At 36.4% G+C, this 26,462-nt stretch overlaps 1 protein-coding gene across 1 annotated transcript in view; it reads left to right on the top strand.

The window, feature by feature from the left end:
• Positions 1–14: 14 nt before the first annotated feature.
• Positions 15–26,462, top strand: part of EFL1 (elongation factor like GTPase 1) — a 61,825-nt gene continuing 35,377 nt past the window's right edge. The window contains exons 1-14 of the mRNA XM_005419610.2: positions 15–227; positions 870–937; positions 1,131–1,215; positions 1,714–1,847; positions 2,426–2,563; positions 3,240–3,454; positions 5,269–5,392; positions 6,237–6,313; positions 6,450–6,586; positions 7,377–7,499; positions 8,929–9,028; positions 17,715–17,866; positions 18,578–18,756; positions 19,425–19,560. Coding sequence (XP_005419667.1) covers positions 137–227; positions 870–937; positions 1,131–1,215; positions 1,714–1,847; positions 2,426–2,563; positions 3,240–3,454; positions 5,269–5,392; positions 6,237–6,313; positions 6,450–6,586; positions 7,377–7,499; positions 8,929–9,028; positions 17,715–17,866; positions 18,578–18,756; positions 19,425–19,560 — 1,759 coding nt within the window. The 5' untranslated portion in view covers positions 15–136. The remainder of the gene's footprint in view (positions 228–869; positions 938–1,130; positions 1,216–1,713; positions 1,848–2,425; positions 2,564–3,239; positions 3,455–5,268; positions 5,393–6,236; positions 6,314–6,449; positions 6,587–7,376; positions 7,500–8,928; positions 9,029–17,714; positions 17,867–18,577; positions 18,757–19,424; positions 19,561–26,462) is intronic.

Below are 26,462 nucleotides of genomic sequence, written 5' to 3'. Positions count from 1 at the left end.
GGGTTCGTGACGCGCTCCACGTGTCGCAGAGCTTCCCTCAGGAGCGGCTCTGATCGCAGGTGGCGTCATTAAAAACCAAAACCTCTCCTCAAGCTGACAGTAAAACACTTTGCTCCCTTCGCAGAATTAGCCAGCCATGGTGCTCACGAGCGTGGGGAAGATGGTTGGCCTCCAGAAGAAGGCGTCCGGCATCAGGAATATCTGTATATTGGCTCACGTGGATCACGGTACGGCAGGGGCTGGTGTCTGCTCCTCTTGTGTGTGTCTGGATGGTGGTGAGATACTTTGCTCGCTGTTCTAAAGTTGTAGGATTTTGTACATTTAGCTTTAAACTGTCTTGAACATGGTTCAGGAAAGTGAATCTGCTTTATGCACCTTTTTCTTGGCCCGATTCAGCTAGTCTTGCAACACACTATAATAATTTGAAATTGAATGAACAGTTGAAATTGAATGAATAGTTGAAATTGAATGTTTGCTATGATGGTGAATGTTGGCGTGAATTTGATATGTTTGGGAGGCAGAATAATATTTTCCTATGTTTTCTTGATAGAACTATGTAGGTGGAAATAGTAAGCGCTTTTTTTAGAACGTTAACATTTTGTATAATTGCATGTTGTAATGAGGTCCTGATGTACTGTTTGTTATTTCAACTGCTCTTCTGGTCATGACAGGTAAATTTGCATCTGCTTTTCAAAAATAAATTTGTGTGCATGTAACAGGAGTAATTTGATTTGTTTTTTGAAAACTAATTTATACTTTTCATGGCATTTTATAGTCTTTACTGATGTTGATATACTAGAATACTATATGTTGCATCTTTTGCCATGGTTTGTATTCATTCAGTCAAAGCAATTTATTTTTCTTTTCAGGCAAAACCACTCTAGCTGATTGCCTCATATCTAGCAATGGAATAATCTCCAGCCGCTTGGCAGGAAAGGTAGAGTTACACTGTCACTTTTAACACAATTCTGATCTGTACATGCTGGGATTGTAAATTCTAGATCAGTAAGGGAATTCCATCTATAGTCTTGAAAACCTCATTTTCTCACCATCATACTCTGACAGTTGATAAGTAAATTCTGAAGATGTTTCTACAGACTTATTATCTTTCCTGTTGTTTCTGTGCTCAGCTGAGATACCTTGACAGTAGGGAAGATGAGCAGGTCCGAGGAATAACGATGAAATCTAGTGCAATTTCACTGCACTTTGTGAAAGGTAAGTTGTTGATGCTGGCTTGTACAAATTTTAATATACATTTCTGTTAATTTCCCCCGTCTCTTTGTTGTTGCTGTTGTGATCTTTGTGTGCAACTTTGACTTTTGTGTTTCTCAGCGTTAGGCTGTAATTCTGCAGACTTAAGCAAGTAAGTCAGCCAAGATAATTGAGTTCTATCTCAGGGTCAGGAAAAACATTTTCAATCATATCTCCGAGTGGAGGCCACGAGAGTAGTTGCCTCATCTTTTATATTAGATATAAGTATGTATATTTTGATCTTAAGTCTTGAATCACTTAAAGGCAAGACCTTCTTTCAAAAAACCTCAAGTTTTAGCACAGTCTTACTTTGCTGAGATACCTGTTACACTGTGCTGTAAGGGTTTTTATAGTGTAGTTATTGTCAGGACGTTAAAAAATCATAGCTGAAGCAGTATAACTGGGTGGCTGGAAGAAATATCTTTGAAAACTGTTCTGAAATATTAATTTGTTTGATCCTAGGTGATCAGGAGTATCTGATTAATTTAATAGACTCCCCAGGGCACGTGGATTTTTCTTCAGAAGTATCTACTGCTGTCCGACTCTGTGATGGTTGCATCATAGTGGTGGATGCTGTTGAAGGAGTCTGTCCACAGGTGAAATAAAGTGTATTAAGTAGAGAAAGAGGGGAGTAAGCCAAGTCTGAAGTGGGTTATATAGAAATAAAAGATGAGCTAAGAAGCTTTACAAAACTTTTAATAAGTGACGATACAGTTGAGCTGTTAAAGTGAGTAGTGAAAATAGTAGTTGCGCTGAAAAACTGAACAGTGCTGGTGAATGGGCGTAGAGAAGCAGGGTTGAAACAGTGGGTATACCATTTTTGTGGTGTAATGGAATATTTTGATAGAGAAATAATTGGATATATTTATGTGGGCTTTCAGGGTTTGGAAAAGAATACACAAAATAATGAGGTTACTTTTTTTCATGGCTTACTCTTCTAAGTAGTTTGGTTTTTGTTATTTTGGATGTTCTTGCCATGAAATCCCACCATTCTGCAGAATTCTTCAATAACTAACACTACGTTGTGGGAGTCAAACTTCTGGTTTGAGTGTCAGCCTGTCCTTTACTATGTTTATTAAATTGTAGAATTACATTTGATTTTTTTTTAACATTCTGTCTTTCTGGTGCTGTCAGGCTTTCTGTAATGGGTTTTTTAAAACTCTTTCCTTCTCAGACTCAGGCAGTCCTGCGGCAGGCATGGCTGGAAAATATCCGTCCCGTCCTGGTGATTAACAAAATCGACCGCTTGATTGTGGAGCTGAAGCTCACCCCTCAGGAAGCATATTTGCACCTTAAGAATATCTTAGAACAGGTATTTGTGCTGAGGTGTCATTTCACACAGCAGATTTTGTGGCACTGTATAGCATCCAGTCTGATTTTTAACATTGAGGTGTATCTCATTTCTGATTGGTTTTAAAGTTAATTCACAGTGCCTGTGATGGAGAAAAGGGTACTAAATGCCTCTTGACAGGTCATCAGGAAAAGTGTTCATTTTTAGAAGTAATATGCTGAATGTTTTGTTCTTCTCTTAAATTGCTTAAACTTACTGGAGGTAAGTTCCTGATATTGATGGATTTATGTAGGAAGAATGTTGTTTCATCTTTAGAATTGTAGTTTAAGTTGCCCTCCGACCTCCTTTCCCACCCAGGCTCACTTGGGAGTGTTTATCTGCCTGGTTTCCCTTTGCCCTCTGTTGTTTGCTTTGTTGGCAGAAACAATTTCCTATTTCACCATTCCTTGTTCTGAGAGACAAAGTGTGTTACATGTGATACTTTGATTCTGTCCTGGTGTGGCTGACTTGGAAACTCCTGTGGTCTTCAAATGTGTGGAATTAGGTGTGTTTTAATTGCCAAATGAATCACAGGCATGCTAGCTTGTTAACACAGCTTCTCTTTTTATGTTTTCGAGGGTGGGAAAATTACATTTTAATTGCAAGGGTTGTGAAAGAGTGAATGAATCTGAGGGTGTTTTCACATATCTTTCTCTAGATCAATGCAGTCACTGGAACACTTTTTACCTCCAAAGTGTTAGAAGAAAGAGCTGAAAAAGAAACAGAAAGTGAAACCCTTGCAGACACATCACCAGGAGATCAAATTTATGACTGGAGTACTGGATTGGAAGACACTGATGATTCACATCTCTATTTTTCACCAGAACATGGAAATGTGGTGTTTGCCAGTGCAGTTGATGGCTGGGGTTTTGGGTAAGTTTGAGATTTAATTACTGACCTTTTTTTTTAAATTGGTTGCTGCTAATAATCTTAAAGTATTTCAGGTGCATCATGTTTCTGAGGATGTTTGTCAGGTTCTTCTGTGATCTGCAGCTGTGTATAAATTATCTGAGTGATAGGGATCCCTGATTTACTTACAAAGGAGCTTCTGAGCCCGCAGTGGGGTCCAGCCTAGTTTGGTAAACATTATTTTCTAACTTGCTGCTCTTGGATAGACTGTAGCAGACAAGGGCAGGAGCTGATTGAGGGTGCGGTGTTTGGTGGGGAGGGCAGCCGGGTTTGAGCAGTGCCCGTGTTCTGGTCGCTGGCCGCGAGGTGGAGGCGTTGTCTTCGTCCTGAAATTGCAATTACAGGGATAGCTAGGGTGTGACACAGGGAATGTCTTGAGTACTGCAGAGCCCTTACAGAAAATCATCTCCAGGATTTTTAAATCCAAGTCAGACTGTAAATAAGGTGCCATGTGTAATTTGCTGTCCAACACAAACAGCTCTTGTCCCTTCAGAGAGAAGGGAAAATAAAATGGGCTATTTTAGGTTAATTATCTTTCAAGACTGTTTTGTTTCTTCTGATGAACTGTCAGGCCCTGGCTCTGATACATCATATATGATGGAGAGGGTAAAAAAAAGAACATTTTTCTTAATAACTTTAAAGAGGTTCTTCTGGACTGCCAGTTGCAGTACTGTGGGCTGAAATATGGATCAGTGGAGCTTCTTCTTAATTATGGAAAATCTTGACTGCTGTTTTTTGGTTGTGGGTTCTTTTCCTGAAGGTTTTAGCAGAAAAAAAATTAACTTATTAGGTAGTGCCAGCCTCATCCAATGTGGTAAGTACATATGCTTTTCTCACAATTCTCAAGTGTTGAAAAATGCCATTAATATATATGCAGGAGCTGCTGGCACAAGAATCTTTAAAGTTCTCCCTGAATTGAGAACTTAGGTAGTTTCTGAAGAAGAAATCTCTTTGAGCTTAGTTCAGAACTTGCAGCTTATGTATTGCTGACATGGACAGGTCCTTTTTTTAGCTGTGTAAAAACAAGAATTCTGAATTTAAAAAAGAGATTGTCAAATAGCACTGTTCTGTAAACAGGATTGTTACGTGTATTTTTTTTTTCTGCATGCACAGGGAGCAAATATGTGGAAATTTCTGCTCATAGAACATTTTCATCAAGGAAACCATAGCATGTTCAGGACTCCCTCTCTGGGTTAAGCAGGCTGCTTTCGTTAACTCATGGGGACTGCTGAACAGCACAACTGGCTTTACAACATAGTTATGGCATTACAGTTTTGTATAATTTTCTTGGGTTTACTCATTATTAAAGTAATGATTCAAACAACAAGAATTTTCATAAGTGGTTAATTAAAAATAATTACCACCATCTGATGGCTGAAGTGTGACTCAAAACAATGCTTGGTTTTTAACATCTTCTGTTCTGATCCCAGACCATAGTTAAATGTGTCATGGAAAGTCTTTCAAAGTGTAAGTTCAAGAGTCATTGCTAATGTATTTATGCTTTTGAGTTTTTGATGAGGAAATAGTACACAAATGTTTATTTCAAGTAAAGCCTTGAAGCTGACTTGAAACAAAACAAAGCCATTCCAATACTGTTGATGTTTTTGATCTGTTATGACTAAATATTTTTACAGGTGTAAATGTTAAACAATGTGAACTGAAGACAATTGGAAAAGTGGGAGTAAAACAAGGATCTGAGATTTTGGTCTGATTTTCACATAAGCTGTTGCTGCAAAAAGCATTACACTTCCATCAAAATATGTTTTCTTCACTTTCAGAATTGAACATTTTGCCAAACTGTATAGCCAAAAAATTGGAATCAAGCCTGCAGTACTTCTGAAGACTTTATGGGGAGATTATTATCTAAATACTAAAGCAAAGAAGATAATGAAAGGTGATCAGGTATGGAGGGTGTATAAAATACAACCTGATTTTTCTTTTGGACTTCCTTTTTTTCCCCCTAATTTTCTTCCTCATAGTGTATTCTGAAACTTCATCTCAGTGCCTGTTGACTCAGTGTTACTGGAGGTATAAAGTCACCAGGACAGCCTTGCAACAACTCTTGGAGCATAGAACATTCCAAAATTGACCACTCAAATGCTGAATGGAGGAAATCTCATCTACCAGTGCTCACTAAATAAGGGACACTGCAGCTTCAAGGTTCAGCATTGAGTGAAACACGGAAGATGAAAGGAAGATTAACAGTGTAGAAGCAAGTGTAGTGACTGTCCTTTGTGAAGTGCTCTTCCAGAGCTAATGGTATAGGATATTCATATTTATCTCAGGATTTAGGATTTAAAAAAACTTTTTTTTTGTAGGGAATTTCCATTGAACGCTGCACTGAAGCCCTGGTCTGAAAACTACACTTTTCTAGCATTAAGCATTTGCACCATTAAAAGTTAAGGGAGGAGAGAGTACTTTCCTTACTTTCATGTAATCATGATTTTTTTCCTGTTTGCATAGGTGATGATTAATAGTTATAAAAGGGGTGATAAGCAGGCTCAAGGTTGTCACGTGCCATATTTATCAGGTTCTTTTCTGAAATTGAAACCCTTGGCTTCCACTTTTAAATTTCATGTTTATTTTGTGCCTTATGCCATTCTTATAAGACAGACTTCTTGATTTTGAATAAAAGTTGTACATGTTTCTAATGAAAAGTGCAATCATAAGCCTACTGAAAAAGTGAGGAATTGCTGGTAATGCAATTTTTTTTATCTTCTTTTTTTTTTTTTTAATCTTCTACCAGTCAAAAGGAAAGAAACCTTTGTTTGTGCAGCTGGTGCTGGACAACATTTGGAGTCTGTATGAGGCTGTTATGAAAAGGTGAGAACATCTATAAAGTTTTCATGGCATCTCTTTCCTTGTGCTTTGGTGATTGTTTTTAAATACGCAGGAATAATAGGTGCTGGTTATATATTGCTTCTGTGGATTTTTAATCTATTTATTATTTTTCTTACAGAGACAAAGAAAAAATAGAAAAGATAGTTACCTCTTTGGGACTGAGAATTGGTGCCCGGGAGTCACGGCATGCAGACCCAAAAGTTCATCTCAATGCCATTTGTAGCCAGTGGCTACCAATATCTGATGCAGTCCTCTGTATCCTTAAAAAAATACAATTTTGTTTTCTATTGGCAGTTCTCAGACTTCTGAGTATGCTCGCATATTTCACTGTGTGATTTGGTATAATTTGGTTTTGGTTTTTTTAATGTCTGTGCCTAAGCTACCTGGACCCATCTTCCTGCCTATAACATTACAAAATGCATATCTACCATTATTTTTACATTTCTGCCAATTTTGTGCTTTTGCACAACTTATTTTTAGGAGACAAAGTTATGAAACTGGAGGTAATTTGACAATATGCCTTCACTATGTAGTTTTTTATTCAAGTTTTAGTGGTTTTCCTGAGGTAGAAACTGATCTCCTCTTTATAACAGTGTTACAGGGCTTCTGTCCATGAAGTTCTGTAGGTGTCTGGTGTTATGTTTTAGGCATGAAATTTATTAATTCAAAATCAGCCTTTGCTGCCTGTCAGCTGTGCCCATTTTTTATAAGATATATCTTATATTATGGTAGACGTGCACAAATTATTGATATATAAATACTAACTACTTCTGTAAATCTTGCCCCACTTGTGCTGTTTTCAGCTTCCCAGCTGCACTTAGGGTGGGCCACCCCTCCTTAACTCTGCCCCTGATAAATGGCAGAAAATTGTTGCTGACCTCAGAGGGACCTGAATGCACTGTGACAACAGAGCTGGATTTTTTATCTGCTGCTGCTGGCAGTTAGTGCATGGGGCTCAGTTAAAGAATCATTGAAAGCATTTGTGTTGTTGCTGGTTGCATTCAGTAAGAAAATACAGATATGTATCCTTAACAATGTGTTTTAGCCATGGTGTGTAATAAGATTCCAAGTCCCCTGGACATCACTGCAGAGAGAGTGGAAAAGCTGATGTGTGTTGGAGCAAGAACATTTGATTCTTTGCCACCAGAAACTCAGGAACTGAAAAGTGGTGAGTAGGTGTTCTCCCTTTAACATGAAGGTTGTTTCTGGCCTGGTGGTTTTGTTTGTCTTTGGCTTGTAAGATGTGTAGTAATCTATGTGTAAATTTATAAATATTCCTGTTCCAGTAACGTTGTTGATGTTTATCATTGACGTGTCATGGTTTTATGGCCATGCATTTTTCTTCCATCCCATATATTCCTGGGTTTTAGACAACTTAAGCTGCAGATGATGTAAAGTCCAGGACTCTGAAACTGGGAGTTCTACAAGACTACAAGGTTAATACTTGTTTTTAGTTCTGAGCTGTAGAAGTCATTATGTAATTGAGAATTGAATATTTTGCTAACTTGTGTATTAAAATCATTAATTTTTAGCCAGCAGTGGTTTGAATTTGGATTTAATTTTTGCAAGTGTATTGATTAGCTTTTAGTAATTAATTATGAATCATAGCACAGTGTTTTGAGGAGAGCTTCAAGAAATCTAAGAGGATGAGATACCAAATGTCAATTAAAAATGAGATGTGAATGTCAAATTGACAGGCTGCTAGGAATGGTTTCCCAGGGGTAACAAAACTGGCTTCTCATCCTTTATTGAACATTTAAAAACATGGTATTCTCCAGACAGTATTCAACACTGTATTAGTGTAAGTTAATTGGAAGAAATTTGCCTCTGTAAACTTTACATCTTATTGCTCTTGGTTATGAACAGGTAGTGGACTTCCATATTTAGTGAGTATTTTGCTAATTTTTAGTAGTAGTCTTGTGCTTTTGTTTGCCTTAGCTCTGTGGTTCTTTCATATTTCAGCTAAAAGGGAGAAGTGTAGGAGAAGATTATTCAGTTTCTGTGTTACAAGTTTTGAATGGTATTGCCTGGTTTGAATTTCATGCGTTTCAAGTTGGATGGAAAAAATGGTTAATGGGAATTTCCTATGTATTAAATGACTTTTGTGTGAATCTTTCACCTTTTGAGGAATATCTGTTCTTGCAGTGAAGTTGTTAGGATTTTGTGAGCACCTGGACATTTGCAGGACTTCTTCCTTTAGTCTGAAAGGAAGGAGAATACTTTGAGGTACTCAGTAAATAGTGTTCAGTCTTAATCCTGTGCCGCTCTTTAGTATCCATTGTGATCTAAATCCTGTAAACTCAAGTTGTTTAATTGGGGTATACGTATTTTTTTAAATCAAGAGTTCTATTTTTGAAGTTTTGTTCATTTTATTGTGAAATGCACTTTAAGATACAGGCAGTGTTATCAAATGATTAGTCCAGAGAAATTTTCTGCTTTTGCTTGTTGTTTTGTCCTTAGCATATTATCTATTGAAACTGGAAATAAACAGCAATGCCTACAAAATTAATGTCAAGTTGTAGCTTTGTCTGTACTTTTGAGGAAAAAAGTGGACCAAAAAAAAGGTGAAAATAACTTGTGTTTATGTTTTGTTTCAGCTTTTATGAAATGCAGTAGTGAAGGAACAGCCCCAGTTATTGTCTTTGTTTCCAAAATGTTTCCTGTTGATGCAAAGGTATTGCCACAGAATAAACCAAGGTAGGAAAATGTAACATTTTACTTAGTTATTTCTGGGGGGAAAAACTTATGTTGAAGGCATGAATAAGTTGATTTAGACCTGAGAAAATAATTAATGAATTCTTGAAATGCAGTCAAAAGTCTTTTCTGCTATTAAAGATTTTCTGAATGAGTTCAGGAGGTGATTTGTTTAATCGTGGTAGTTTTAGAAGATACAGCAGATCTGCAGGAGAATAGTACTGTTGTCCAAAGGGATCATCCTAATGCATGCAGTGTGAAGCAGTTTCAGGATGTGTGGTGGAAATTATGGAGTTGTGAAACTTTGTTGGTTTTTCAGCAAGGTTGTGTTGGTATGATCATAGCAGCTTGTGTTCGTACCAAGGAATACTTCCCATCAAACTGGGGATAACAACTCCGCGATCATCCTTTCCATTGCAACAGCAAAATAAAATAGGTTGATTAAAGTAGTCCAAGTCTTGACTGACTTTTGCAGAGATCTGAAGGGCATTAATGCACTTCCAAAGATTTTTTTTTTTCTGGGAGATTTGGAAGATTTTTGTGTTACAGCCTTTTGTTTTTTAATAGCCATCCTATTTTCTTTGAGGAGTAGGTCCTTCTAGATCTCATTTTCCTGGCACACTTAAGTGTACTACTTTAACCACCAGCTTTTTGTGCAGAAGAAAGGTTGATGACTTTATAAGAATGAGGTTTACTTTTCTGATGACTTTACAAGAATGAGGTTTATCTTAACCGTTCATCCCTCCAAGCCTCTGGATTATTTTCTGTAGGCAACTTCTATGTTAACTGGCCATTTTATGGTTTTGGGGGGATTGTCACTGTACAGCAAAGTAATATAGAAAATGATAATTTTCCTGCTAAATTAGACTGTGTTTAATCTTTGTGTGAAAAACAGTTCTCCTACTGTAGTAATATTTAAAAGCTTTGCTACTACCTTAGCTTTTTCTTGCACTTGCTAGATTTATTTCAGTTTTTTTCTCACTGAGGTTATCTACAATGAGTGTTCCAGCAGAAATCTTCTTGCACTGTTAGCACTCGGGGGAAGAAGCTCTGTGTGCATGGGCTGAGCAGACACTAGATGGTGCAGTTTTGCTTCGAGTGCTCTCCTGAAGTGTCAGGAGCTCTCTCTCAGGTGTGGCACAGCAGCGCCATTCCTACTTTGTCTCCTTTCCTGGGCATGGGCTACAGTTATCAAAGGCAACTGCACTGAGGCCATCACTTTTTGGCTGTTCTGTCACTGATAATGACCTGTTTTTTTATTTGTTGGGAGAATCAAGAGTCTTTGAGGTGATGAGTATGTGACGTAGGGGCAAAGATGGCTTTTACATATGCCAGATAGGAAAGTAACTACAATACTGAAAATTTCTTTCTCCCTGTTTATTCAGCGCACTGAAAATTTCAATGTGTTGCTCTGTAGTTTGTGTGAAAAGTATCTCTTGCTGGCCTTTGTATTAAATAATTCAATTACTTATTAATTAGCTAATATTAAAATGAAATCACATGTGTGTTTTTCTTGGAGAGAATGCCATTATTAGTACTGTGGGATTTTTGCTGGTTAGGTAATGTCTGAGATGTGTTTTGAAGTGACAGTTTGCTTCCATTAACTGAAAAACAGCAATAGAGCTAAACGTGTATTTCTCCATACTTGATTTATTAAGACTCTACAGGTAAGCAGTTCTTGAAGAAATTGGAAAAGGAGGTTAGTCCTAATGAAGGAAAGCGCTCTGAAGAATTCAAGTATTTTAAAAACACAACATTGTGTACCTGTGGTTCTTGAGCATATTTTTAATTGTATTGGTCATTGTGTGCTATTTACAGTGAAGATTTACAATCAGTGAAGATTGTGCTTAACAGAATTGAGTGATGGTTGAGTGCAGCATGTGAGATCCAGTATTTAAACTGGATTCCATTTAAACTGGCATTCCATGAGGGTGCTCCATAAGAATGTCTGAACATGCGGAGAAACAGAATATCTACACTACGTCTATTAGCAATTGTTTCACATTTTCCTACTGAAGAACATTAATCCATGTTGTGTGTTTCACCTACATGTTAATTTTGAGGAGCCATAACTGTGCTCTTGTGTATCTTGATGTTTGACTGCTGGACTCACCTAAGCTTATATACATCCCTTGGGAGCAGGGAAGGACTGATTTTAAGCATGTTAAAGCATGTAAAAAATCTAAGAGTTTTCTTCAGATTTTTTTTTTGAAGACTTGTCTTCTACTTCTACAGGGAGAAAATGTAGATCTATGCTAGTGTCTCTTTTCTCCTTTTGTGAGGCAGTATTGGGTAAGGTTATCTTTTGTAACTTTGTTGGAAGATTCAAACTGCCTTTTTCCTTTTTGATAGTTTGCCTTATTTCTGCCATCTGCTTGTAGTACTTATTAAGCATAAGTTGGGAAAAGCAAAAAGCTCTTCTAAGTCCAGGGTGTACAGTAAATGATAACAAAGGATAGATTTTTAATTAAAGCAACCTCCTTTGAGACTGCTGTTGGCAACTAATATCTCCTTGAAGGTCACTTTAAAATTAATAGATTCTATACTAAAGCTGGTATGATTTTGCTTTTACTGTTTAAATAGCAGAATACATGGTAAAATTGTTAGTTGTCAAGTTAAAGCAGGTTGTCGGCTTATGTTTATCTTTCCTTGGAAAGATTTGTAAATTCACTTTTTGTATGGTACCACTGTCATTAATTTTTACCAGGTTTTGTAAAGAAATGAGAGTTGCAAATGTTTTGTCTTCCAGTTTCTTCTGTCTGATCTTCTGAAATTATTTGCTAATTCCCACTAAGTCAGGCAAAAATATAAATTGTTGGTTGGGCAGAGAGGATGAACAGATTAGGACCCCTCCTCCACTTGCTTCATGTAATGGTTATTTGATGATGCCCATGGTTATTTATTCTAAAGTCTTGCTGAGTGCAATATGAGGTGTTCATTCAGCATATCCTGTTTCTCTCTCTGTTTTCTACTGGTGTGTGACTTTGAACCCCAGTCTAAGACAGAATGCTTGAGTGTAGGTGTAGGAATAAAAGCCAAGCTTGGCCTTTAGATACAGGGTATATAAATGTACCAGTTAGCTTTTCTTGAGATTCAGAGTTCTGTCTTCATATAACCCAGTGTAAAAGAGAAATATTTAATAGTTAATTGAATTGCTTTTGACTAATTGCTAGGCGTATTTAATGTAAAATGTTAGGAAAATATAAACTGAATATCATATGTTTGTTATGATGAAATCATCCACTTAGTAAAGCTTTATGTGTAAATCTTGCAGTGATATAATGCCACGTGAGCAATAGGAAGCAAACCTTTTATGTTACCTCAAGTCCATCTTATAATCCTGAATAATGTAAATAAATAAAGTGTACTGAAGAAATTCGATTTCTACTTTCCAGTGGTAATAAAGAAAAGTCTATTGAACAGATAAGCTAGTGCACTAAAATTATATTTCATTACTGCCTGGGAGGTATAAAACCTATAATACCTCTATTGTTTTCCTCCAGATAATATGAAAGGTGGTTCTTTCTCCTCAGTCAGCTTGAAATCAGGACTGGTTTTTTTCTTAGGGGTCACTCTGAAAGACACTTCTCCATACAATTCTGCATGAAATTATAGTGATAGTTCTTTCTTTGTTTTGCGGTACAGCTTGTTAGCATCTCTTAAACAAACAGATTGTAGTGTGCTTCATTTGTATTCTTTCTAATGTTTTGTAAAAAGTGTATTGGGAAAAAAATCCTGTGATTTTTGCCAGATCTTCAGTTGAAATGACATTGATCAAAATGAGAACCAGTATAAAGCTCCAAGCTCTGTAAGAAATTACTATGTTCTTGCAAGTAAATTAATTTCTGTGTTTAAGGCAATATGCCTTGCAGCAGCTTCAGTGTGATCAGAACCCATCATCTTCTGTTTTCATTAGCAGTTTGTTCTGAATTGTAGTTTGTGCACTAGAAATGAATAGGACATGTATCATCTGAATGGGCTGCCAGATTTACAGGTTAGCATCTGAATTTGGCATCCAGTTGCATAACTAATAAATGCTTTTCAAAAATTAAAACTCCTGTTATGGTTATCATGAAATAGATTTCAGTAATAGTATACATTTGAATCTGGCTAAGACCTTGGCAACTGATCTAAGAAAGAAATACAGAGTAATGGTTGAAATTTGAATCTCTGGACATACTATAGTTTGTGTAATGGTGAGCTTAAGTGAGCAAAGCTTGTAGCATTGTGGGAGAGTTTTGCTTCAAGTTTCTTTTTTGCACATTCAGCATGTGAAATAAATCAGAGGTCGCTCTATCAGTCTGGAGTGTTTTTCCAGGCAGTGTGACAGCTTGGGATTGATACCTTATTTCATTACTTGTCTCAGAATGAATGATATCTGCTATATAATGTAATACAAACAGTTGAATAGTCGCTGTTGAAAGAGTCCTGTAAGTCTGTTGTATGAAATTTTGTGTAAGTTGTGATTTGGATAATTTTCAATTGTTCCTTTTGTGTTAACACATTTATTTCTACTGTGAATTCTGTACCAGTCTCATTGCAATAGAACTGATAGTAAATGATCTGAGTAGATGTACATTAGTTTGCGAATGGAAATTGATCCATAGACATTAAATAGTTTAATTCAGAAATTAATGAGCTTCTAAAGGATATGGGAGACCACTGGACATACACTGTGCTGAAATGTAGCAAACTGCGCTTGACCAAGCTGTCCTTAGGGATGCTGCTGACAGGATCCTTGGAGTGCCAGGTGAGCAGAGCAGCAGCCAATGATTTCACTAGAGCTTAATTCTGAAAAGCAGAGTCATGAATAGGATTCTCTATTAATTACATGGATTTAAAGATGTTATCAGAAGTTACTCCATCCACACCTTTTGAAGTCAAACATCTGTCCATGAGCTCATGCAGTTTAAACTGGAAAAAGCTGTATCGAGAGAAAGCATTCTCAGAGCTTGGAAACCATTGTTCATGGCATGAGAGATTATCACAGACATTTGTTGGCAGTACTATTAGTCTTTCAGAAAGCAGTTGATGTTTTGACTGTGGTGTTTCCTTTTTAAAATGGTCTGGAGGTTAAAAACATAAACATAACACTTCAATAATCAAAGACGAATTTATCTTTGGCAGTTTTGTTCTGATTATTCACTCTTTTTGAGTGAATTTTTCAAGTCTGTCTTTAATAATGTGAAAGAGTAGAAAAGCTGTCATGTTCAGAGGATTGATTACATAAGGAAGTTTAGTTGTCATTCAGTTTGAACTAAATGTGTTATCCTGGGGGAATGAGGGAATCAGAGAAGTCAGCAGGAGCTTGCTTACATTACCTGAAATCTAATGCCTTTAATCAGCAATCTATTCAATGTCAATGGCATGTATATGATACCCTTTCCCATATTATTATTTCCATAGCGTTTGTTTGCCACATGTTTGAGTTTCAGATGAGTTGGTAATGGTGTGGTCACCCTTCTGTGCCAGCTCCATTTCATTACTTGGGCCAGGCTCCCGTGTCTGGGTGCTGTAGCATTTCTCTGGAGTCAGGGGATCTCTCTTTCTGCTACAGAATTTTTATTTTCTGATTTTTGTGTGACTGCATGTTGCCATTTTTCTTTCTGCCAATATTATGAGGCTGTTGTTCCTTTCTAATGGAGCAAAAAAGAGGAAGGGGGAAGAAGAAGAAGAACCAAGCTTTCTTTTGGTGTGGGCAGCTTTTGTTCAAAATTTACTTCTGATTTTACTTCTGATTGGTTTTGCCAACTGGAGAAGTTGAATAATTCAGGGTATAATTTGAAACTGGTTTTATTGCAGATCCAGTGTTTTATGTGCCTTAATCTTGTTCTGTGTTCTGCTTGATTGTGTTACAACTCTATATAAGGATTTATTTGACAACATCTTTTTGTCATTTCTAATGATAATACTGGGAGTGACTAATTTCACAGACATTGATGGTGACAGAAACCAGGATGGAAGTCTAGGTTGTACCTGCAGTAAAAGTTCCACCTACGCTCAATCTGCTTTTTTATCAGAATGAGAATATTATTGTGTGTTTATATGTATTGCAACTTAGACCAGTGCATTCAGAATCTTAAGGTACCTTTCATATTTGTGGTTAGGGCTATTTAACACCTAAATATACTGATATTGAAAAATACCATATAAAGTGGAAAAAAGCAAAGAAACTTTTTTCTTTTACGCTCAGGATTATTTACAAAAATAAAAGGTATTTTTGGACAATCAGATGTGTTGGAATGCATACATAGTCCCTGTATGTATACTATGCCATCATATGTAGACTGTGTTCATGTCACCCTTGGCAGTCTGATGTATACTTTCCCTATCAATCTATCTCCTCTAGAAATTTTTCTGACATTCCAAACCTTTAAATAACTTTGAACAGCTGCCTTCAGGGAAAAAAATAATAAAAAAGTTTTCTTCTCTACCATCTGCTTTGCATTTTGTATTGTTAAGCCTTGCTCTCTTCAGCAGTAAAATAAACAAGCCAAGCAGAAATACCACAGTATTTGAAATTTTAGAGATACATATTCTTAATTCTGTCATGACTGTTTCAGAGACAGTTTTTTCCTTAAAAAAAAAGAAAAACTAAGTTGCTAAGAAGTTTGAAGTGGTGATTTTCTTGCATTCTCCTTTTCTATAACATTCAATATGTCTGTCCCAGATTCTGAGTTCTAAAAGTCTGTGCTTCAAATTCTGACATTTTATCCTGGGGGCCTCTCTTAGGTAATTTTTAGAGAGATTTTAAACTTCTATACAGTTTCCTTACTCTTTCAAATGGAACATTTGGGTTCAAGATAAGCATGATAACTGTTCCAAGTGATTTCTTCAAGTTCTATGAAGAATTTTGAAGAATTTTGATTAATGAAGTGTCTCATTTTTTAAATTGAGTCTCTTGCAGAAGGTGTTGCATGCAGAAAACCATCCTGATTACGATATAAATAAAAACCTTACTGGCAGTGAGTTGGTCTCAGCCATGTAATCTGTTCAAGACTTCCTGCCCCTAATTAATCCAGTTAAGAGCAGAGTAACTCTTTCTACTGACTGCACATAAAACCTTTGACCTGTGGTTAATAGAGTTTTTCCCTATTTCAAAGTATGCAATAGTTGATATAGCAAAGTGAGTCCATTTTTTTTTGTGGCTTTCTTTTAGTTGAGATCATATTTATATGGTTTTTCTGTAAACAAAAATTACTGCTGTAGTACTTCCTGTGGTTTTCTTCCTCTTATCATTCATTACTGCTGTTGCTGTTCAGGAAATCTTGACCTGTGTTTGTAAGTGTGGAGGCTGAAGAGGGGAAGTAACTTGTCCAAGGCTACTCACCAAGCTAAAACTACTAATAAGGCCCTTCTTGATTTAATGCTGTGTGCTTGATGCAGTTGACTGAAAAAATCCTAAACCATCTTAACTCTAAGGACTGTTGGTTTTGTCTCCATCATGTGAGCAAATGCAGGACAAGTGTAGATGAGGTTTTGCTGTGGGATTATGTTCACCTTCTGCAGCTGAAGTCATGGTCCAACACTTGGGATTAGTTTCTCCAGCTGTGTTGTAGAAATTCATTTTTTATGATAGAAAGACTTCTGTTCCTTCTCTGGAGTTAGACTTTCACTAAGAATGCTAATATAATATAAAAAAATACATTGATTTTTATTTTGGAAATTTATTAATGCTGGAAAGCAATATATATGTTCATTGCTTCCAGTGGGGAAAAAAAAAGATAAAACCAACATTGACAGCACTCTAGTTCCATTAAAAAAATTGTGTCTACATAACTTCATTATTTCTTCTGCTTTTAAGTTACAGCACTGAAGATTATTTTTTAATGTAGGCACATAACAGCACATTACTTGAGAAGCTGTTGATACTGAAATTAGTAAACAGAAGAGATTATTCATAGAAGTATCTGTAATGATTAGGTTCCCCTCGTTTACATGGGAAATTAATGGAAACAGAGTAATAACTGAAAAGAGAAGATGACTAGTGTCTGAGTTTATTTTCAGTTTTTAAAATCATCAAATAGAAGATAACATCATATAACATATTTTTATTTAGGACCAGATTTAAAAATCAAATGGACAGTTTTGGGCAATGCTGTTAGATTTCATACATGTGTAGTGAATATCATTTTGCTGTGTAAAATGCTTGCATTGACAAACAAGTCTCTTTATATTACCTTACGTAAGAGTGTTGATAATATTCTTTATCTTTTATTATTTATTGCTCTAAATCATACTTGGAAGCAGTTTGCTTTAAGGCAGGGTGTACCAGTGAGTAGTAGATGGATGCATCAGCCTATTAAAAATTATTTTTTGTTGTTGTTGTCTGTTTTAAATCCTTTGCCTTAATGGGCTTATTCACTTTATGAAAGGGAGCTTTAACAAGCAGAGACTCTTCCCTGCATTTGAGCACGTGCTGTAAAGATTGCCTTAAAGTAATAAAGATAACACGAGTAATTAAAAATGGCAGTATTTGATCTCTGTATTTGGAAGAAAAATAAAAGTCTAAATATGGTAGAGGAAGAGTTTGCTAATTTTAGCTGACTTGAAATTATTGTATTGGGGGACAAAAGGCATTCTGCATGAGTTTTTACTTATGTCAAATATAGTATTCTAATTACTGTTATTGAATTTATTTTAAAATAAATAACATTACCAAATACTCATGTTTTAAAATACAATGTAGGCCATTAACTCAAGAAGAAATTGCTCATCGGCGAGAACTTGCCAAACGAAGGCATGCAGAAAAGCTGGCAGCAAGTCAAGGGAAGGAGCTGTCAGAAAAAACCCCAAGTGAAAATTCACCTGAAGTAACTGGGAACACTGGTGATACAAAAGGTGTGTGGTACTGAATACCTGATTTTCTAGGAAAATGTTTAATAGTGTTGCCAAGGGGCATCTTACAAATCTACATTGTGAATCATCCAGTCTAAAGTGCAATACGTAGAGCTGAACCAAGAGTGAGGAGGGATTTGTAAGAAAGCTGACAGGTCATAAATGATGAAATAGTGCCATAGATTGATGTTCCTTAGCCTGAGAATGTGCTTGATCTCAGTACTTTGAGTCATTGAAGGGAGACGATGCTTCAAAGAGATGCTCTGCTAAAAACTGAGTCACTTTCCGCACCAAAATTGGTACAAAAGCAGGGTGTGAACAGCAGGACTGGATTATGGGTAACAGCTCTGGGGGTTGGTATTTTCTCCCAAGTAACAAGTGGTAGGACAAGAGGAAATGTCCTCCGGTTGTGCCAGAGAAGGTTTAGAGGAGAAATTTCTTGACCAGAAGTGTAAAGCATTAGAAGGGGCTGCCCAGGGAAGTCATTGAGTCACTATCCCTGGGGATATTTTAAGCATGTTACACTGAAGAACATGGGTTTGTGGAGGACTTGGCAGTGCTGGCTTGGACTTCAGGATGTTAAAGGTCTGTTTTAATGGGAACAGTTCTGTGATTGGCCACATGTGACAATATAGTATGTAATTTATTTTTTTTTCTCCAGATGATGAGGCAGAAAGTGTTTTTATGCTTAATATATTTTTTCTGACTTGTTAGGTGAAGAGCAACAGCTCCCTGGTGAAGGAGACAGTGTGACCTCAAAGGCAGTGAAACAGGAAGCAGACAACAAGGAGTATTTCATTGCTTTTGCCAGAGTGTTCAGTGGCGTCGTGAAAAGAGGGCAAAAGATCTTTGTTTTAGGACCAAAATATGATCCTGCTGAGTCTTTGCATAAGGTAAGAGCTGACTGTGAACTGTTACAATAACTTGGGATTGTTTTGAAAAACTGATGACTTAACTTCTTACCCATGTCTCACTCAAAAAAAAAGAAAAAAGTTCCCGTTAATAATTCCAAAAAGGCTCAAAGTAATTTAGGTAGTTGTGCTAATAGCTGATTATGTCTGTAAACTCAGTATAAACCATAACATTTCCAAAATAGTTTTAAATACAGTGTTGTATTAGCTAACCATAAATCCAGTATGTGTTTAGTTTATTTTTACAAAAAATGTGGAAGAAAAAGCAATTTTTTAGAGAAGAGAGCGTCCACAATACTGTTGGAAAAAACTGGTCTTAAATATTTTGAGATTCTAATCAAAGAAGTTCATTACTTTTGAATTTACTTCAAAACATTTGTTTTTTCAGTGATAATGAAAAATGAGGTAGTAGTAGTACACACCTAAAATTTGTCAAAGAAAGCATTAATTTTTATCTTCTTGGTAACACTCACGTGTTTGCCTCAAGTCTGGATTTTTGGGACTGTATGTTGGTTTCTAACACTTGAGGTTTGAGATGAAAATGCTTTGGATTGTATTTTTAAGCTTTGGAATGCGAGGAGGTTTTGTGGAAGAACTTTTTATCAGAGCTAAGTGATGAATGTCCAAATGCTGGTTTTGTGTCTATGTAGCTGTCATCCCAGTGCTCTGCCACTGATGGTCTGCCAGCAATCCCTCACATGACGTGCTGCACTTTGGAGAACCTCTACTTACTTATGGGAAGAGAGCTTGAAGATCTTGAGGAAGTGCCTGCAGGAAATGTTCTGGGTAAGAATTAGGATTTAATTTCCTAGAGCCTGAATCCTTATGCCGTCCAAAATACACTGAAGTTGGTTTAATATGATTAATAAATATGAAACCTTAAATCCATGGATATTTCTAAGCATGTTGTATGTGCAAAAAAAGGGAAGGCAGTCTAATTAAATTGGGATTTCTGTACACTTTGAATAGGAGAAAAGTACAGATTACATTAGCCTGTTATCTTCAGGCTGGATGATTGCCAGGTAAGCATTGCTGCCAGGAATTGCCAAAGGCAGTAGTAAATTTCCATATTTCATAGATTGCAAGGATTATTTATAATATTTTCCCAACAGTGGAAATTCTTTAATGTGACTTTACTAGTGATGTGGATGAGTGTAGTTTTATTTATGGGTCTGCTTGAACCCTGGTGCTAAAAATTACTTCTTTTATGGCTGTGGCAATTTTTTCACTTTCTCTATGGACAAAGTTGTAAAAGTCAACCTAATCGTTGAGTTATGCTCTTTTGTGCCAGATTCTGAGCTGCTTTGCTCTAGAATGAGTATTGCCTGATTTTTAGAAATTTATTTTGTATATATACAATAAATGAAAAATAGGTGTACTCTGTAAGGGTTGAAATATTTTAATTTAGGCAGCTAACTGTGCTTCGTCTCTTTTATCATGGGTCTAGCATTCAGAACATAAGCTGGTAAATTACTTTTATTTGGAAGCTTAATATTTTAAAATTCAGAATTATACCTTACGGTAGTGTGATTCTAGTTGACCATTTGCAGTATGAAAACAGTGAGTGAGTGTGGCTGAGTGTGTGAGTGTGAAAAAATATGTTAAATATATTGTCTGTTTACTTCAAAAAGTGATTAGAATTTGGGAAAAAATAGGGAAACCCATCCCAAAACACTTTGCAATAAAGTTAAAAGGATGTGGTCTTTGTGCATAGCAAACAGTGAATACTCTTGGAGCTGCCTCCAGCAGAGAAAAAATGCATTGTGAGGATCTTGTTATATCTTTGGTGCTAAGAGTTGGACCAAATTTAAGAAAAGTTTTTGTAACCATCAGATTCTACCAGAATTTATTGGTAGTCCAATGCTGAAGGCTGCTCTTCAGTGAGGTCTCAGTTTTTGATAAAGAAAAGCAGTTTACTTGAGTAGTAAGAGTTCTCTATGGTCATATTTAGTGGAATTCATTAGAATTTTAAGATCAGAATTCGCCGACAATCTTAGCCAGACTATGTTTGGTATTTCTTCTTTTATCATCACATCACTGTTAAGTGATCACACAAAGCAAGTTTTCCTTTTTACCTGAAGCATATAACTCAAGTCTATATGTTGGGTTTTTAAACCTAATGTAGTTTTAAAGATTTTTTTTAGACTAAAAATCCTAAATGCCTTTCCTTTATTTCTCCCATTTCCCTGTAAAGTTGCACTGTTAATTTACATAAATTCAGTAAGCTGTTTAATGATTTGATGATGATTTATCACACTCAGAAGAATATGCAATGCATTTATATGAAAGGAGTGTATAATAATGGTGATGCAAGACTTTTATTATTCCAGTTAGCAACAGTGATTTCTGTTTGTAAGGGCATTTGTCTAGCAGCTTTAGTGCACACAGCAGTGATTTCTCTCCAGCCATATAAGGAAATTGCTTGTGGATTATCCAGTAAATTAAGGAAGCTTTTCTGAGAGCTCTGTGGTTTCACTCTGTATAATTAAGTTATTGCCATAAGGAATACACAGTTAATCATGACTGCCTATTTCCACTTTAAGCTTCATGATACAGATTTTTTCAGATTTTTTTCATAAGGGTTTGGGGGTTTTTGCCATTATTTATTTGTTGTTTCTTACAAGGGAGGATCTGCTTGGTTCTAGTAAGTGGCCTTTTCATCCTTTATACTGGCTTATGGAAAGGTTTAGTGATCAAAGACAAAGCTTGATACAGAGGTCATTTTAATGAAGATGGGAAGATGTAATCCCTTATTCCTTCTGCTCAGTTAAAAAGAGAGTAATATTAACATTTCCTTAAAATTCTACTCTCCTTTTAATTGATGAAAATCTGAGATTGCCAAACACCCCAAGCAGAAAGGGCAATGAAGCACAGTGTGTTTGTCTTAAAGACACTAACACTGGTCTTTGTTTCCATAATATCATCTGTGCAAATAGCAAGCCATTCTAACTGTCCCGTGCTCCTTAAAGGCTTGTCCTTCTTTCCTACAGCAAAAATAGAGGAAGGAGCTTGATGTAGACAATCATCTGGCTATCCAGAGGTTTTAGCTTCTTTAGTTCAGTGAGTGTTTTAGTGGCTTCAGTTCTTGCTGGGACACTTCCCTTGAGAATATCAGTGGCACTGGAAGTTCCTGCTCCGTGGAGACATCTCCAGAGGGGGTGTGTTAGACAGGAGGTGAGCCCTGGCTGTAGCCTGAAATCCGCTGCTCTCTAATTTGATTATCATAGCTGTCCTTGCTAGTGCTTGGCTTCTCTTCTGAAAAGGAAAATTAGAAATGGTTAGTTAGAATACAGTAATCGATTTAGTTTGGATGTTGTATGTGAAACCTTCTGTTTGCTAAGTAGTGTTAGGTATTGTTTAACAAGCTATAGAGACTGATAATGCAGGTAAACAAATAGAAGAATTAATGCTACCACAAACAATTTTTTCTTCTTCATTTTTTTATTAATGAAAGTTGTGGGAAAGCAGCACTTATTAGGTCTTTCCATTAAGGAAATTTACCACGAGGCAAAACAATAACTTAAATTGAAACAGTGTTGAAAACTCCACAAAGGAGATTATTATATGCAAGTTTTAAATAATTTCAATTATGTTTCTATGTTAAGAATATTTGATATTTGTCTAAATTAAAACTCTGTCTCACACCAGTAAGTGTCTTGAACTATTAAGAAGTCTGAATTACAGGGAATGCAAGAATATGGGATGGTTGATTTGCTTGTTCCCATGTAAGAATCTCTTCCCTTTATGTATATAAATACATTTATTTATTTATTTGTTTACTTTATTTGCTTGAACCACTCAAAGAAAAAGTACAATTACAGGAAAAGCATCACGTTGCAACAATTGTTGTGAAATTCTTGTGGTTGAAGACTATAAAAAGAACTGAGTGATCCCCAAAGTGACAAAGGAATAATCATGAGGCAGTATGTGAGGAAAAAGTAATTTGGGCTCATAAGTAAAGATTTAACAAGTGCATGCCCTCCAGATGCACAGAATAATAGCTTCTTTTTTTCTCCCTCCCTTCTTTAAAATTTTTCCTGTTTCCATCCTATAATTGAAAACAAAATACCTTTTTTGTTCTCTGCAAAAAAAGGATTGTTGGAGGTAGTGTAAAGAAGTATTTAAAAAAAAGGGAAAAGAAACAGTGGTTTTTTTTGTGATCATATCATGCACAGATGAAGGGCTTAGGATTATTATACTGGATATTGATTAACATTTCTGGGAAAGGTAAACAAGTGCTGATATAAAAAACAATACGCATTTGAAAACACTGGTTTAGATACTTGTGTAAATGAATGTGGGATTTTTTTAAATTGGCTCAGTCTCATGTTTTTCCTGAATGAATCATTGAAGAATCATTCAGTGATACATTTTTGTTAATTGGAGTAGTGTTTATCTCCAGGCACGTTGTGCATGCACACACACAAGTTCAGAATGACATGCATCTGAAATTATTGATCTGTGTGCTGCTTTTTATCCACAAGTACCCTAACAATGGACTTGTGTTTGCCAGTATACAAAACCTAGATTTTTCTTAGAGCTGCCTATACAACTATTGAAGTGATTTTTGTGTCTTGTTGAATACTGTTAAAAGCAGAGCTTTTCCCTTGCCACTACATTTGTGTAGGGCTCATAGGAGGCTAGATGATTTCCTGAATGTTTTCAAATGCAGTCAGCTATGTGAATATCAAGAGTTCTACCAAATTAGGAGCATTTTGTTTTTTAACTTGCCAAATGACATTGTTAAAAGCAGCAATCTGGAAGTCCCTCCTGCTGCCAGCTCACTGTCAGACTTCCTACATGACACACTGTTGTGTACCTTGGTGTTTCCATTTCTAAAATGCTTGTTTTCCCATACAGTGTTCTTTCATGTTTTAATTATTTATAAAGCACTCACAGGATTCTTGACATGGGAACAATGTGGTGCAGGAAATGTGGGTGATGATGGATTTGTTCCTCTGGATTTTTTGGTACCTTTCTGAAGATAGGTGCCACAGAACTGCAGTAGCATGAAGAGCTGGTGTGAAGGAGTACAGCTAACCTCATTACAAGGTGTCTAACAAGCATTTTATTCCTTTAGGACTTCATTGAACAATTTAGGAGCTTTTAATAAGCAGCCTCTGTTAAGAGCAAAGAGCAGCTGCGAGCAGCAATGCCATTTTAAAGGCCCAGAATGGCTTTCTAGGCCTGGTGCCAGCTAGCAGGCATTGCCACCTTCTGTGAGAGCACTAGGAACAGGCCTGCTGTTCTCCAGCCTTGTATTTCTGTGCAAACATTTGGTGGGCTAATTTCACTCTCTGAATCAGTAATGTGATTATTTTAAAAAAATTAAATAAATAAAATCGGCAGCTTGAAGTGATTCCAGCTGCAGGGGCTGTCTGAGCCCAGCCTGCTGTGGTGGGTGAACACAGGAGGGCAGTCTTCCTCCAGAATATTACTGAACTTAGCCCAAAATACTGAAAGAAACAAAGAAGACTCAAACCTTTGTCTTCCGTTTTGGAATACTTACAATTTTTATCTCTAACTGCCATCTTATAATGTCTATAAAATAGCCTTCTAAGGCAAAAAATAGCATTTTTAGCATGTTTTTAGTAGTCCAGCTCTGTTGAGGAAAAGGTATATAATTTAATAGATTTTGTTGTTGAAAGACATTTGATCTCCATGGACTGTTGCATTTACCTGACACCATAGTATTTATATTATTTTCCTACCCAGTTAGTGTTTTATTAATAGTTAAATTGTTGAAAAAACTGAATATGTTCATGTTGTTTCTTTGAGCTAAAGACATAATAGTTAATCTGTTGCTTGGCCTCTTTCAGAGCTGGAAACTGAAACCATTTTCTTTAACTCTGTTTTTGCTGTAGTGAGTTTAGTCCCTTTGCACTTCCTGCTCTTTGCTTTTCTAACAAGGCAGGCTGAGAAATTTGTATTGCTTAGAGGGCAACATAACATGACATAGTGCGCAGCTAATGAACTAGCACCAAATGAAATTAGAAGTGTATTTTGCTGATCATCTGCTGAGATTCCTTTGCCCTGTTTGCCTTACCATTTCATGTGGTTTACTTTGGGGGCTTTGACTTGACAAATTTTATTGCAAATGTAATAAGGGATTCATTACCTTGTTTTCAAATCAGTATCAAGATATCACTTGAGAGGAAAAAAATATGGCATGTCTTAGGTCAGAGTTATAGCACTGACATATGTCTTTATTAACTCAGCTAAATTTTTTTTTGAAGCATACTTTGAATGGTTAATAGTTTCCTTATAAAGCCCTTTTTGTGTAGTGGTTTTTTGGTGGGTCTTTTTGGTTGGGTTTTTTTTTTGAGAATTTAAATTGCTTTTTGAGTATTTTTTCTGTTTTTCTGACTGAAGCTTATTAAGACTATAAAAGGAAATCATAAGTGTAGTAATCCTGTCTGAGGAGAAACACTTCTAAATTCTCTAGTGCTTCTGGAATGTTCTCTGCTCTAATTTTCAGGAGTTGATTATGAGATCTTTGTTTTTAGTCTTGCCACTAAAATACAAGGGGTTTTTAAATTATAGCTTAAAATTTGAACTGTATAAGACTATTTAAGCTAAAGTCATAATACATTCATCTATAACAATGCCTGTAAATTTGCTCTTGACCCCTGCTGGATTATAATGTCAGAAAATGCAAATGATTAAGCTTTTGAGGAAGGGGGAGAATGCAATGAAACATTCTATGTCAGTTTTATAGCAACTTTTAATTTTTATAATCTGTAAAAACGGAGCTTTTGTGTGAATGGAAATTAGGTTTCTATATAATTTCTCAAATGTGAGGCAAGCACTCCTGATTCTTTGGGGTTTGTATGCAGACAGCTACTTGCTGCTGCTTGAGGTTTCCCAAATAATACCAGAAGGGAAACTGCCCAGACTTGTCAGTGTTGGTTGTTGCTGCTTGTGTGCCTGTGGGCAGCAGTGGGGCTAACAAGAATTGAGACAATTTCATAGCCCTGCTGCTTGGAGGAGCTCAGAGCACAGCAGCAGGCGCATGCAGCTCCTTAATATAAACATCTAGAAATAGAGTGGGCGCAGGCTCTGAGGTGCAGGTACTTGTCTGTTTATCACCCCAGAGTTTATTGCAAAAATAAATGATTCTTGGTCATGAGACTTAATCAAATTTGTCCAGTGCTTGTTATCACACTGCTATTCATTGTTCAAAATTCAGGGCCAGTGGTAGAGGGGCTGACTCCTCCTGTGTCAGAGTGGACAATTGACCTCTGTAGTCACTGCCCCTGGGCAGGTGTTACTCAGCCTTTCAGTAGCTGACTGTGGCTTTAGGTCACAGGTACTACCTGGCTTATCTCCAAAATCTCCAAATCTTCTCTGAGTGCTTGGATGGGTGTAATTTTGCAAGTCTCTTTAAAATGGGAAGACAGGATTTCCCTCAGTATTTCACACCTTACTGTCTTTAAGTCAGCATCAGTGTACTATTTTCAGTCTCTTCCTCTGTGAAAGTGTGTGTAAAAGTAAAGGGAGAGCAGTTATCTACAGAAATATCCATATTTATTACTTGGCTAATGAACCTCTTTTCCAATACTGTATGAAGAGAAGAAGTTACAGTAGTTAATGTAAATAATCATCAATGTAAAGTGGTAAGAGAAATCTTAACGTGAAGTTTTGAGATTGTTTGCTCAGCTCACATCTGCAATGTTGCATTTGGGATT

Source organism: Geospiza fortis, unplaced genomic scaffold (genome assembly GCF_000277835.1).
Source record: "Geospiza fortis unplaced genomic scaffold, GeoFor_1.0 scaffold171, whole genome shotgun sequence".
NCBI classification, from domain to species: domain Eukaryota; kingdom Metazoa; phylum Chordata; class Aves; order Passeriformes; family Thraupidae; genus Geospiza; species Geospiza fortis.
The sequence above is the reverse complement of the archived record's forward strand: the minus strand, read 5'-3'. Positions and strand labels throughout refer to the sequence as shown.